Below are 15,712 nucleotides of genomic sequence, written 5' to 3'. Positions count from 1 at the left end.
GACACCTAAGGAGAGATGTGAGGTAATATTGGAGATCTAAATGTGGAGCTTAAGTGATTAAAGGTTGATGGTTCAGGCTTCGTGATGGCCTTCAGAGTATGTGTGATGTGGAAGGCTCCACACCTAATCAGCAGGCTGAGGACAGAGGGGAAATGTAGCTGCCTTATGATTGTGGGCCTTTCGTTGTCCTCTACACGTAGGGCCCAGAGAACGGGTCTTCATTCCTGCTGTCAGATCGTTACTCTTCCTCCCTCATGTGAAAGCCCATTTCCTTCTGGAGCTCGTGCCTTTCAATACATCACTTCCTAGACTTCCAGTTACTGGATATTTATCCATCCCCTGGTTCTTTTCCCACAGTTATCAGTATCATAGGACACCTGTGAGCTAGATGCGTGTATAATCCTCCTGTTTATCTCTGGAGATTTCAGTGTGTGGGGGTAGTAATTACTTTTTCTCAAAAAAAAAAAAATATAAATATATATAATATATATATATATAAATATATATATATATATATATTTTTTTTCTTTAGACAGGATCTCACTCTGTCACCCAGTTTGGAGTGCAGTGGTGTGATCATGGCTCACTACAACCTCCAGCTTTTGGGACTGAGCGATCTTCCCACCTCAGTCTACTGTGTAGCTAGGAGCACAGGCATGTGCCACTACACCTGGCTAATTTTTTGTATTTTTGGTAGAGCAGGGTTTCGCCATGTTTCCCAGGCTGGTCTCAAACTTGTGAGCTCAAGCCATCTGCTTACCTTGGCCTCCCAAAGTGCTGGGATTACAGGCGTGAGCTACTGCGCCTGGCCAACAAATTTTTATTAAGCTCTCACTAAAGGACAGGCTCTGTATTAGGTACTGGATTTATTAGCAAACAAAACAAAGTTGCTGCTGAGGTGCTTACCTTCTGTTTTGATGGGGGAATGGACAATAAATGCATGTCAGATGGTGTTATATGCAGAAACAAAAAACAGAGCAAAATGAAAGAGTAAGGCAGATGAATAAAGTGGTGGTGGGGAAGACAGGGCTTCCTCTCAGGAGATGAGAGCTTCTCCTCTTCACCACTCCAGTAAATCTTGTCTGTCAAAAGTGACCTGGTGATGATAAAAACCAGCAAATCTCTCTTCATTTGACCTGATTTCTCTTATGGTACTTGATAATTCTCTGTTTCTCTCTCTGTCTCTCTCTCATGATGAGATGGACAAAGGGAGGTTTTTAAAAGGCCTGTGGGACTGTCTCTATCTCTCTTATCTTGACTGAGACTGTCTCTGTCTCTCTTATTCTGAAACCGTCTCCTCTCTTGACTGCTAGTAAATCCATATTTTTTACTAGCAGTCTACTCTGACACCACCAACCTGCCGTGGATCCAGTTATTTTGCCAAATTTTAAAATGTAGGCATTTCAGAAGATTTTGTCTTGACTCTTTCGTTTTTTTTTTTTTTTTTTTTAACCATACTTTGTCTCCAAAGCTGACTTGTACCAAAACTAAATGGATTTTCCATGACTCTCCCAACATTCACCGCCATATACAAATGCACACACATGGGCTTCCACCTGTATTCTTTATTTTTAGTTACTGGAATCTAGACACCCCAGTAAAAAAATGGAATTTTCCAATTTTCCCTGTCTTATATTTCCACATTTTGTAAATTACCAAGACACATTCATTCTGTTTCCCAAATCCTCTTTAACTCCACTTTTCTCTCTAGCCTAGTCCTAGCCCTTATTGTTTTCCACCAGGTCTGTTGTGTTTATGTGATAACTGATGTCCCAGTGTCTGCTCTGGTCACTTGTTGTCTACCCTTGGTGCTGCCACCAGTTACCTAACGTATGCTTCTAACCATTTTAGCACCTTGGCTACCCAGCTACCCTTGACCTCTGCATCACCAGATACAGCCCAGAGTCCTCCCTCCCCCAACGTGGCCCCCACTCTTATAGTGAATGTCCCTGCTAGTATGAAAGTCATTGTATTTCCCTCAAATGGCCTTGCAGTGTTATTCTTTTGTGCTTTATTGCTGTTGTTCTTTTATTTTCTTTTTCTTGAAGTATCCTTTTTTTTCCTCTCTTTCCCTCTCACACAGCTCATGGGTTATTCAAAACATGGGTCTCTTGTCTCTGCCCTGTGCTCCTCTCCTCTCTTACTCTGGCCCCCCAGCAGAGTTAATAACTTCTCTTCTTTTGCCTTTTCTCCATCTGTGTGGGTTTCCATTGCTGCTGTCGCCTTGTTATATTTGCATGTGTATCCTGTCTCTCTCAGGTGCTGTGACTGTTTGAGGGCAAGGTCTTTGGTTCATTTCTCATTGTGCCCCCAACACTTAGCAGAATCTCTGAAATGTTGTTAACACTACATGTTGATTACATTACATCTAATTTGATTGAGTATGGCTTCAGGTATGGTTTTGTAGGGGAAATTAATTCAAAAATGTAAGTTTCTTGGTGTCCTTGTTTCAAAAATGTGGTGTGGTTACTTGGTGGGATCTAGCTCTGACTCTGTTAGGCAGAAGAATTTGGAAAATACAAAATGTCTGCCAACTTAGCATATTAGAAATTAAGCAATTAAAGGGTTTTCTGATGTCCCTCCTAAGATATTCATAGTTCACTTTATATCTTGCTGGTCAAACTATACACACATTACTAAATTTCTCAAAGGTGGTTGTTTTGACTTAGAATATTTTCCTATAGGGACAATGTTGCAGCTCTTCAGTATTTTTGTATCAGTTAGAGTGCACTGTGAAGACAGAGAACACACAATAATTGAACACGGAACGCTTAATATGAACAATAACAAATTGGTTAGTATGGGTAAAGAAAACTCTAAAGAATATAGGAGTAGCAGAAATAAGGAGCAGAGTACCCAAAGAGGCACCCCCTCCCCCAAGGCTGGGATCCAGACCTCACTGGAGTAGGTGTGTCTTACTGCATGGCAGAGTAGTTCACCGAAGTGTTGCAGGGAGACTTGCAGGGGATTGGCCTTCTGGGGTTCTAGGGGGAAGCTGTCCACAGTGGGGTGCCACACTGCAGAACTCACTGGGAATCTGCCAGTGGGAATGGTACATTGGGAGACCATTCTCAGGGGTCTGGAGAAAAGCTGCCCACGGGTTGCTGCCACATGCCTTCAGGTAAGAAGGGAACCAGGAAGAAGAGCCCTTTTTCTTCCAGTGTACGTCCTCCGGCAGCCTCTACCGATGTTGCTTAAAATTGTGTTAGCTGGCTGGGCGCGGTGACTCATGCCTATAATCCCAGCACTTTGGGAGGCTGAGGTGGGCGGATCATGAGGTCAGGAGTTTGAGACCAGCCTGGCCAACATGGTGAAACCCTGTCTCTACTAAAAATATAAAAATTAGCCAGCCATGGTGGCACGTGCCAGTAGTCCCATCTACTCAGGAGGCTGAGGCAGCAGAATCGCCTGAACCTGGGAGGTGGAGTTTGCAGTGAACCGACATGGTGCCATTGCGCTCCAGCCTGGGTGACAGAGCAAGACTCCATCTCAAAAACAAAACAAAACAAAACAAAAAAAACGTGTTAGCAGACACAGGTAGGGCAATGGAAAGGTGGAAATGGAGCTGAAAAGCAACAGACTGACAGCTGGCAGAGTCCATCCTTTTAACTACTGAGCTTCCCTGAGTTCCACCTTGAGATACAACTTTTGCAGAAATTAGGGTACAGATAGACCAAAATTGTGTGTATATAATGTAATATATAAGGTCATATGTGTAAATACTTTTAATATTTGTGAATATAATTTTAAATTGCATATAAATAGTTATGCAGGTTATAAATATACAATTTATTTATGTTAAATGTCACTGCTCAAAGAGAGTGATTAGATGAGGTTGAGAAGGGAGGTAGAGACACATCTGAGTTCTGAAGTAGTTCTTGTCATTCTTAGACAAAACATATTGTTAAACATCTCAATTTCATTGTCTTTGATACATGAATATTTAAAGCACTATGCGTATACCTGTCACTTAAGAATTAATTTGTGTTGCCTTAAAAACATAAAAAATAAGACAGGGAGACTTTCCAATAGTAAGTAATTGAGCCAGAGCTGGTAAAGAGAGAGGAAGCATTTTGGGAATGTGTTACACATGCGGAGGATCCCTGACTCATGACAGTTCTGCTTATGATTTTTCGACTTTACAATGGTACAAAAGTGATATAACTCAGTGGAAACCATATTTTGACTGCCTATACAGCTGTTCTGCTTTTCATACTCAGTATAATATTTGACAAATTACATGAGATGTTCAACACTTTATCATAAAGTAAGCTTTGCATTAGATGATTTTGCCCAACTGCAGGCTAATGTAAGTGTTTTGAGCATGTTTCAGGTAAGTTAGGTGTATTAAATGCATTTTTGACATGATATTTTTAACTTATGACAGGCTTATTAGGACTTAACCTCATTGTAGTTTGAGGAGCATCTTATTTGACAATGCAGAATTTACTACCAGTGTTTCAGTACGTAAGTCTGTCAACCAAAATATTTGAGCTCCAGGAATCTTCTTGCCATTGAGTAAAGATAGGAAACAAGAAAAACAGTTTGTGTGAGTGACCTTAAGAGGGAGAACTAAAGTGGTGGGAAAAGGCTTGGGGTCAGGTGGTTGAGCATGCCAGCCCCAGTGGTTCAAGTGAGTCCACTTTGACTGTATCAAGCAGGTGTGCTGCTTGCCCATATGCAGACAGGCATGGAAGTGTGGTGCAAGTAGTATGATCATAACTTGGGAGTACTTCACTATAATGAGTCAGTTCTTAGGGTAAAAGTTGAGGCCAGGTGTGGTGGCTCATGCCTGTAATCCTAGCACTTTGGGAGGCCAAGGCAGGAGGATTGCTTGAGCCTAGGAGTTTGAGACCAGCCTGAGTCATATAAGTGAGACCCCATATCTACAAAAAAAAAAAAAAAAAAAAATACAAAAACTAGCCCAGGCATGATGGTGTGTGTTTGCAGGTCCCAGCTACTTGGGAGGCTGAGGTGAGAGGATTGCTTGAGCCTGGGATGTCAAGGCTGCAGTGAGCTGTGATTGTGTCACTGGGCTCCAGCCTGGGCCACAGAGTGAGACCCTGTTTCAAAAAAAAGAAAAAAAAGTTGACTTGAATTTTTGTTCTGTAAGCTCAATAACAGCATGTAATTTATGGAGGTTCTATTAAATTGTCCTGCAGGCTTTTCTGGGAGAGTCTTTTGACATTATAGAAAGAATAAAGCAAGAATAAAAGCAGTCTTATATGGCTTATAGAGGATTCTTAGGAATATTGACAGCGTAATAGATGTTTAATGAATCTTAACTGATACTTAGATACATAACTTAGCAGAATAGAGAGATTTAAGGCCAAATCTCTGGTGTCTCTTCCCAAATATGACCTTATTACTGTACTTATTTTTACCCAACCCTTGCTACCTGTCTCATGAACATCTTACTCTATGGTTGTCTCTATTGTTGTTTTTATTTTATTTTTTTTCCAGTAGTAATGGACAATTAGAAGTCCCTTAGAGGTGTTGCTTTTCAAGCCTCCATTCTTTCTAGTTATGATAAGTATGTGAGAAGTTGCAGAGGTGGTAAAATCAGGGATGGGGACAGGTATATTCTAGCCCCCCAGCTGTTGGGCAATTTTGGGTAAAAATTACATTTGATGAATATTGACTTGGATACTAGACTTACCCTACTGTTGATCTTCAAGTCCACACTCAAATGATACATGATTCTTTCCCTGCTGAAAAACCAGCTAGAACTCTCAGACACAGGTATGGATGTTGGGTTCATATCTCCAGTTGTTTTCCTAATCATCTTTTTTTTTTTTTTTTTTTTTTTTTTTGCTTATAAACAATGGTCATTTATTTCTTACAGTTCTGGAGGCTTGGGAAGTCCAAAATCAGGGTGTTAGCCAATTTGGTGTCTGTGAGGACCTACTTCCTGATTCACAGACAGCTGTCCTTTCACTCTGAACACATGTGGTGGAAGGCATGAGAGAGTTCTGGAGTCTGTGTATAAGAGCACGAATCACATTCATAAGGACATCACTCTAAAGGATTTCGTTGTAGAGGTGGGAGACATACAGGTCAAAGTAAACCATCTTACTGGTGTTTTTTACTGTATAATGTGTCTCCTAAACATTTTAGAGAGATTTGGGGCCAACATTATGACATTAGTTACCATGTATTATAAAACATTTTGAACCATTGTGGAGTATTTGGCTGAAATATTTGTAGAAACTTTGGCTGGATTGCTGAAAGCAAGTGGTGTTAGCATCTACACCTAATTGTAATTTTTTTTGTTTTTTCAGGTTTTTCTAAAGAGTGACCGAGTGGCCAGAATGGTTCAGAGTGGAGGGTGTTCTGCTAATGACTTCAGAGAAGTATTTAAGAAAAACATAGAAAAACGTGTGCGGAGTTTGCCAGAAATAGATGGCTTGAGCAAAGAGACGGTGTTGAGCTCATGGATAGCCAAATATGATGCCATTTACAGAGGTGAAGAGGACTTGTGCAAACAGCCAAATAGAATGGCCCTAAGTGCAGTGTCTGAACTTATTCTGAGCAAGGAACAACTCTATGAAATGTTTCAGCAGATTCTGGGTATTAAAAAACTAGAACACCAGCTCCTTTATAATGCATGTCAGGTAAGTGGTCTCTGATATTTTCCCTTCCCCTGTCTGACTCGTGGAATGAACATGAAGTATTTACAAGCCTATGAAGATGTCCTTTACTTGCGATAATCACTTTACTTGGAAAGTTGAGCAAAATTGAATTTGAATAAATCACATAGTGATATTTGAGAGAAGTTTTGAAAAAAGTATTTGGTAGAAGGAGAAGAATATCAGTACTTCTTATCCAGTAAATAATCATCCCCATGTGTCCTACTGTAGGACATTAGATTTGTGTCTATTAGATTTTAATGGGCCATGCCATGTAGAGTAAAAGGAAAATCATCTCGTATCTGAAGAAGCTTGGCAAATTATAATAAGTAGGTATTTCTCACTGCAAAATAATATTTTATAAAGATATGATGCTGATCTTCTGAGTTGTATGGAAGTAATGAAATGTCAAATTTTTTTATTTAACTCACCCAGATTGAAATAAATTGAGGATGATAGTTGAACTATGTAATTTAAAGAGATGACAGAGTCAATATTATATTTTCTCTTCAGTTATTATTCTAGTTATACATACAAAAATGGGATAAAAGCCAGGCACGGTGGCTCACGCCTGTAACCCAATGCTTTGGGAGGCTGAGGCGGGCAGATCATGAGGTCAGGAGATTGAGACCATCCTGGGCAACATGGTGAAACCTGGTTTCTACTAAAAATAGAAAAATTAGCTGGGTGTGGTGGTGCATGCCTGTAGTCCCAGCCACTCAGGAGGCTGAGGCAGGAGAATTGCTTGAACCTGGGAGGCGGAGGTTGTAGTGAGCTGAGATCGTGCCCCTGCACTCCAGCCTGGTGACAAAGTGAGACTCGTCTTAAAAAAAAAAAAAAAAAAAAAAAAGCGGGGGAGGAGGTATAAAATCATGTTTCACATTTTTCATTTTTTAGACCCAATGATTTGTCTAATAATGTAGTCCTTCTATATTTGCATTTTGTTTGTTTATGTTGAGGGTATAAATTATTTAACTATGCCCTAATATAAAACTGAAATTGATAAAACTCTGACACTTAAAAATTTTTGTGTTACCTTAAGAGTTACACTTCTATAATGTACATGTTTGTTTTTAATCTTTTTGCAAATCTCTTAATTTCTGTGTTGTATCCATATTGGTTACTTTGCATTGGTAATTTGTGGATCATTTCAAATCGACAAATTAATAGAGTTAATAGTAAATCACTGAGGCACTTTAACCCTGTGAACAATTTGTGTACTCACTGTAATTGATTTCATTGTTTTATTAAACCAGGTAGTTATTTGATAATAGTGGAAGATGACTATAAAACCAAAATCTTCTATTTGAAAGATAACTTCAACTGTAACTTTGTATTTTTAGTGAAACAGTAGCTCACTTGTACAAATAAATGTTGATTAACATAATTTAGTGGGAAAACTCAGATTCAGACATTCAGTAGATATTTGTTGAGCTTTATTCAAGTCCAAAACCTCTGTAGGTATTAGGGAATCCAAGTTGAGCGAAAGAACATATTTTTTCCTCTGTAGTGGCTAAAGTCTATATAAGACAAGACTTGATAAGTCCAAGAAAAGTCATTTATTTGCAGCTTGCCCAGCTTTTTATTCTGAGGATGGGAGTGATGACTTTCAAGCTCTTTATATGTCTCAGTTAAAGCTATAATTCCTTTCAATTCTGAGATTTGAAAGAAAAGCTTATGGATTATTTTTGATTGATTTTAAAACACAAAGATATTATAAGACCTCTAAATGAGTTATTACATATGGATTAGAATATACTAGATGTTATAAGGTTATAAAATATATTTCCATGTTCCTATGAGTTTATGTTATTAACTTAAAATATGTTTAAGTTGTCTGCCTACTAGAGAATCAGCTGGACTGTGGGCACCCTGGTTTTAGTCTTCTGTGATTTGAAACCTACTTGCAATTCAGATCTCCAACTGTAACAGTGGCTTTGTCCTTGCTCAGAGTTCGCCTGAACAACAATAAAAAATAGCAGTTTTGTTTATTTGTCCTTTCAGTTCTATCAGTATTTGTCTCATATATTTTGATACTCTATTAGGTACATATATCTGTAGTAGGATTGTTATGTTTTATTGTAGAATTGACTTCTTTATCGTGATGTAGTATTCCTTTTTATCCCTGATTATTTTCCTTTTTCTGAAGTCTACATTGTCTTAAGCTAATATAGCCACTCCAGCTTTCTTTTTATTAAGGTTAACATGGTATCTCTTTCTCCATCTGTTTACTTTTAACCTAAGTCTTTATTTTTAAAGTGGATGTTTTGTAGACAGTGTGCAGTTGGGTCTTGAAGTTTTTCTTTTTTTTCCGAGACGAAGTCTTCCTCTGTTGTCCAGGCTGGAGGGCAGTGGTGTGATCTCAACTTACTGCAACCTCCACCTCCCGGGTTCAGGTGATTCTTCTGCCTCAGCCTCCCAAGTAGCTGAGATTACAGGCACCACAGCACCATGCCTGGCTAATTTTTGTATTTTTAGTAGAGATGGGGTTTCACCATGTTGGCAGGGATGGTCTTGATCTCCTGACCTCATGATCCGCCCGCCTCAGCCTCCCAAAGTGCTGGGATTACAGGTGTGAGCCACAGCGCTTGGCCGAAGTTTTCTTTTTTTTTTTTTTTTTTTTAAATCCAGACTGATCATCTTGGTCTTTTAATGGGTATGTTTAGGCCATTCATATTTAAGGTGATTACTAATATAGTTGGATTAAATTTTAAAATCTTTGTAGCTTTTACCACTTCCACGCATTTGTTCTTTGCCCTCCCCTAGTTTTTATGCCTTCTGTAATTTTGATTGAACACTTCATATGAATTCCATTTTGTGTCTTTTGGTGTACTGCTTATACATTTTTTTAAAAAACAAAACAAAATTTTGGTGATTCTCCTAGAGTTTAAAATACATATTTTTAAATAATCTAAGCCTACCATCAGATAACACTATACTATAAGGCTTCATGTGTACTGCAGCTACTCCATAATAGAGTATGTCCAATTCCTTCCTCTCATCCCTTGTGGCATTGCTGTCATTCACTTCATTTATAATATGCTATAACCTCCAATATATTCTTTCTATTATTGCTTTGAACAGTTATCTTTTACATTTATAATATGCTATAACCTCCAATATATTCTTTCTATTATTGCTTTGAACAGTTATCTTTTAGCTCAATTAAAAATAAGAAAAATAAAAGATTATATGTATTTTACCTTCATTTATTCCTCCTCTGATGCTCTTTCATTTCTTTATGTAGATCAGATTTCTTACTGATATTATTTTCCTTATCTCTGAAGAACTTCTTTTAGCATGTGTTGTAGGCCAAGACTAGTGGTGATGCAGTCTCTCAGTTTTTGTTTGAGAAAGTCCTTATTTCTTCTTCGCATTTAAAGTATAATTTCACTGGACATAGAATTATCTGTTAGATTTTTTTTTTCTCTTTAAGCACACTGAAAATTTCACCACACTGTCTTTTTGTTTGCATGATTTCTGATGAGTTTAATGTAGCTCTTATCCTTTACTCTTTAGAGGTAAGGTGTTATTTTCCCCCTTATGGCTTCCTTCAAGAGTTTTTCCTTCTTTTATTTTTCTGAAATTCGAATATGCTGTGTCTAGGGGTGTGTGTGCTTGTGTGTATTTCTTTTGCTTGGTGTTTTTCTGAGCTTCCTCTATCTGTGGGTCAGTGTCTATTATTAATTTTGGAAAGTTCACTGCTGTTATTACTTCAAATATTCCTTCTGTCCTATCCCCTCTTTATTCTTTTTCTGGTATTCTAGATATGTTTATGTCACCCATGTTTCTGTTACCCATGTTATCCCACAGTCCTGGGATGTCCGTTCTGTTTGTTCAACTCTTTTTCTCTTTGTATTTCAGTTAGGGAAGTTTTTATTGACATGTCTTCAAGCTCACTGATTCTTTCCTCAGCAATGTCAAGTCCACTAATGAGCCTGTCGAAGGCATTCTTCATGTCTTTCACGGTGTTTTTTTTTTTGTTTGTTTCTAGCGTTTCCTTTTGATTTTTTGGTAGTTTCCGTCTTCTGCTTTTGTTATGCATTGTTCTTGCATGTTTTCAACTTTTTACATTAGGGCCCTTAGCCTATTAATAATAGTAATCTAAATTCCTTGTTTGATAATTCTAACATCTGTCTCATATCTGAATCTAGTTCAGATGCTTGCTTTATCTCTCCAGATTGTGTTTCTTTTGGTTTTGTGCTTTTGACATGCTTCATAATTTTTTGTTGTAAGCCAGATATATTAGGTAATGGGAACTGAGAACTGAGGTAACTAAGGCTTTCATATAAATATTTATGTTAATCCCAGTAGGAGTTGAGCTGTGCTTAATGTTTAATGTTTCTTGTAGCCATAAGTACGAGAAACTTCTTTTTTTTACATATTAATCTCTTTATTTTTAATTTTTTTTATTATACTTTAAGTTCTAGGGTACATGTGCACAACGTGCAGGTTAGTTACATATGTATACATGTGCCATGTTGGTGTGCTGCACCCGTTAACTCATCATTTACATTAGGTATATCTCCTAATGCTATCCCCTCCCCACTCGTCCACCCCACAAAGGGCCCAGTGGGTTTTGTTCCCCTTCCTGTGTCCACGTGTTCTCATTGTTCAATTCCCACCTATGAGTGAGAACATGCGGTGTTTGGTTTTCTGTCCTTGTGATAGTTTGCTCAGAATGATGGTTTCCAGCTTCATCCATGTCCCTACAAAGGACATTAACTCATCCTCTTTTATGGCTGCATAGTATTTCATGGTGTATATGTGCCACATTTTCTTAATCCAGTCTATCATTGACATTTGGGTTGGTTCCAAGTCTTTGCTATTGTGAATAGTGCCTCAATAAACATACTGTGCATGTATCTTTATAGCAGCATGATTTCTAATCCTTTGGGTATATACCCAGTAATGGGATGGCTGGGTCGAATGGTATTTCTAGTTCTAGATCCTTGAGGAATTGCCACACTGTCTTCCACAGTCGTTGAACTAGTTTACAGTCCCACCAACAGTGGAAAAGTGTTCCTATTTCTCCACATCCTCTCCAGAACCTGTTGTTTCCTGACTTTTTAATGATTGCCATTCTAACTGGTGTGAGATGGTATCTCATTGTGGTTTTGATTTGCATTTCTCTGATGGCCATTGATGATGAGCATTTTTTCATGTGTCTGTTGGCTGCATAAATGTCTTCTTTTGAGAAGTGTCTGTTCATATCCTTTGCCCACTTTTTGATGGGGTTGTTTTTTTTCTTGTAACTTTGTTTGAGTTCTTTGTAGATTCTGGATATTAGCCCTTTATCATATGAGTAGATTGCAAAAATTTTCTCCCATTCTGTAAGTTGCCTGTTCACTCTGATGGCAGCTTCTGAAATGGGCAAAAAGTGTAAGCATTCCCTTTGAAAACTGGCACAAGACAGGGATGCCCTCTCTCACCACTCCTATTCAACATAGTGTTGGAAGTTCTGGCCAGGGCAATCAGGCAGGAGAAAGAAAGAAAGGGTATTCAATTAGGAAAAGAGGAAGTCAAATTGTCCCTGTTTGCAGACGACATGATTGTATATTTAGAAAACCCCATCATCTCAGCCCCAAATCTCCTTAAACTGATAAACAATTTCAGCAAAATCTCAGGATACAAAATCAATGTGCAAAAATCACAAGCATTCTTATACACCAATAACAGACAAACAGAGAGCCAAATCACAAATGAACTCCCATTCACAGTTGCTTCAAAGAGAACAAAATACCTAGGAATCCAACTTACAAGGGATGTGAAGGACCTCTTCAAGGAGAACTACAAACCACTGCTCAACGAAATAAAAAGAGGACACAAACAAATGGAAGAACATTCCATGCTCATGGATAGGAAGAATCAATATCGTGAAAATGGCCATACTGCCCAAGGTAATTTATAGATTCAATGCCATCCCCATCAAGCTACCAATGACTTTCTTCACAGAATTGGAAAGCACTACTTTAAAGTTCATATGGAACCAAAAAAGAGCCTGCATTGCCAAGATAATCCTAAGCCAAAAGAACAAAGCTGGAGGCATCACGCTACCTGATGTCAAACTATACTACCAGGCTACAGTCACCAAAACAGCATGATACTGGTACCAAAACAGAGATATAGAACAGAGCAGAGTCCTCAGACTCTAATTTACTTTGCTCCAATCCATCACAATCTGTGGTAGCTATAGCTTTACAAAATGTATTTCTTAAATAATAAGACTCGAAAGTCAAAATTCCTTCTTGATTAATGGGCTGCAGAATGGATGTTATGTTAGCAGGCATGAAATCAATGTGAATCTTCTTGTACATCTCTATCAGAACCCTTGGGTTACTAAGTGCATTGTCAGTGAGCAATACTATTTTGAAAGGAATCTTTATTTTCTTAGAAGTATCAATATTCAGTAAACCATGCTGGAAACATATGCGCTGTCATCCAGGCTTTGTTGTTCCATTTATGGAGCACTAGCAAAGTAGATTTAGCATGATTCTTCAAATCCCTCATGTTTTCAGAATAGTAAGTGAGCATTAGGTTCAACCTAAACTCACCAGCTTCATTAGCCACTAACAAGAGAGTCAGCCTGTCCTTTGCAGCTTTGAAACCAGGCATTGACTTCTTCTCAGTAGCTATGAAAGCCCTAGATGGCATCTTCTGACACAAAGCTGTTTCATATACATTAAAATATGTTGTTTAGTGTAGTCACTTTCATCAATGATCTTAGCTAGATCTTCTGGATAACTTACTGCAGCTTCTACATCAGCACTTGCTGCTTCACCTTGCATTTCCATGTTACGGAGATGGCTTATTGCCTTTTACCTCATGAACCAACTTCTCCTAGCTTCAAACTTTTCTTCTGCAGCTTCCTTACCTTTCTCATAACCTTCAATTTGGCTTTTTGGTGCAAGAGGCCTAGCATTTGACCTGTCTCTTCTTATGACATGCCTTTGTAAGCTTAATCCTTTCTAGCTTTTGACTTAAAATGAGAGATATGCTACTCTTCATTTCACTTGAACACTTAAAAGCCATTATTGGGTTATTAATTGGCCTAATTTCAATGTTAGTGTGTTTTAGGGAATAGACAGGGCTGAGCGGAGGGAAAGAAATGAGGAAATGGCTGGTCTGTCAGAACACACATAACATTTATTGAATGAATTTGTTGTCTCATATGGGAGCAGTTCATGGTGCCTCAAAACAGTTGCAATAGTGACATCAAAGATCACGGATCACAGATCACCTTAACAGATATAATAACAATGAAAGAGTTTGAAATGTTGTGAGAATTATCAAAATGAGACACAGAAGTGAGCACATGCTGTTGGAAAAATAGCACCTATAGACTTGCTTGACTCAGGATTGCCACAGACCTTCAATGTGTAAAAAAAGCATAATATCTGCAAAGTGCAATAAAGAGAAACTCAATAAAATGATGTACACCTATATATTTTTTCTTTTGTTATATTACAACAAAGGTTAAAAAGAAAAGATAAGGCAAAGCAATAGAAATCACAGAAACTAGCTTGTTCTTTATAGAAAGGAATAGCCTGAGAAGAGAAATAGAAGAGCAGGCCTTGGGGAGGCAGGTAGGATCTAAAGCCAATGGAGCTGCTGGAACCTGGCTCAGGTGTATGTCTATGAGATTTACCCCACCTTCTCCATGTTTCAGGAAAAACTTTGAGACTCCTCCTAACTGTAACAGTGTCGCTTCTGTATGTGTTTACCCTTGTGTGGCCCCTTGTTTTTGGCAGCACAAATCTAGAAAATCTCAAAGATGTTGCTTGCTTAAGAGTCAGAAGCTCAGGATCGAGGGCTGTTCTGGTGAAATGTGCAGGATGGCAGCAGCCAGGCAATCTCTGGCAGCTCAAGAAGGAAAGGACACGAATGGGAAGGGAGCCTTGCCAGGGCTGCCACATGACATCGATGGCCATCGTTTGGTAATATCCTTTGTTCCAGAGCTTCAGGATTAGCATCAGGAGTGGAAAAACAGGAAACTCTTCTGAAAAAGGCTATTTACATTACTTTGAGTCAGACCCAGTAACGTATTAATTATCAACATTAAGGCATGAAGGAAACTTTTAAAACACTAAGATAGAAGATAGCACATACCACAGTTAAGATATGAAATTAGGGATAATAGAAAGACAAATTGTTATTGTTATCAAGAAAACATAAAAAAGAATAAAAACAATGTAAGTAGCACGTAGATTACCTATTGTGCTAATAAAATTTCATACTTTGGATTCTTTGATTTGAGAACCATGTATCTGCAGTGGTGCACATTCATAGAACAAAATATTAAGAAAAAAGTAAAGATCAACATGTACAGTCTAAAATGAGTGGCGTAACAGTACAAGAATCTGAAATTGTTAGCTGTGATTTAGTTGAATCAGGATATTATAAAAAGGAACAGGAGTGAAGGAAGAATAATCTGTCAGTGGAAAGTTTAATTTTGGAATATTTTAAGGAAATGCAGTTAATTTCAAATATATATATTCTTTTAGAGAAACAATGTTATATAATATTAAAACTGTATATTTGATAGTCTAAGAATAATTTTATTTCACTTTTTTAAATGAAAATGCTGTTACTTAAGTGGTACCAGTTAATCAACTGCCCTTCCTAAAACAAATGTGTTTATGAAAAGTTATTTTTAAATATGACATAAGGTAATGCAGTATGTTCAAATTAATTAGTTAACCCATTATCTATAATCATGCAGAGCATACATATATATATATGTAGAGAGAGAGAGAGAGAGTTTTCACTAGGCATTGTGTTAAATAATAGGAACCTAGAGACAGATAAAACCTAGATTTTTGCAAGGTTTATAGAAAAAAATGCTGTTGTAAATGCTACAGTGGTGTGGTTAATCTCTGGTTCTGGATACATTATGAAGAGGTTCTCCAAAATGAGTAGATGCTAAGGTGTTCTGGGCAGAGGGACAGGCACATGCAAAGAATGCAGGCATGAAATGCATGGCTTTTTGGGGAACTTCACATCGTTGACTACTGGAGTATGAGCAGGAGATGGGGCTGTATTTGAGATATTAACAGAGGTAGGTAAGCATCTTATGGACTATA

General features: G+C 38.1%; 1 protein-coding gene across 9 annotated transcripts in view; it reads left to right on the top strand.

Moving 5' to 3' along the window:
* CADPS2 (calcium dependent secretion activator 2) overlaps positions 1-15,712 on the top strand; it is a 568,074-nt gene that overhangs the window by 220,241 nt on the left and 332,121 nt on the right. For all 9 annotated transcript variants that reach the window (XM_019031559.4, XM_019031557.4, XM_055347443.2 and 6 more), the window contains exon 3: positions 6,282-6,614. In XM_019031559.4, the coding sequence (XP_018887104.3) occupies positions 6,282-6,614 (333 nt within the window). The remainder of the gene's footprint in view (positions 1-6,281; positions 6,615-15,712) is intronic.

Source organism: Gorilla gorilla, chromosome 6 (assembly GCF_029281585.2).
Source record: "Gorilla gorilla gorilla isolate KB3781 chromosome 6, NHGRI_mGorGor1-v2.1_pri, whole genome shotgun sequence".
NCBI classification, from domain to species: Eukaryota; Metazoa; Chordata; class Mammalia; order Primates; family Hominidae; genus Gorilla; species Gorilla gorilla.
The sequence above is the reverse complement of the archived record's forward strand: the minus strand, read 5'-3'. Positions and strand labels throughout refer to the sequence as shown.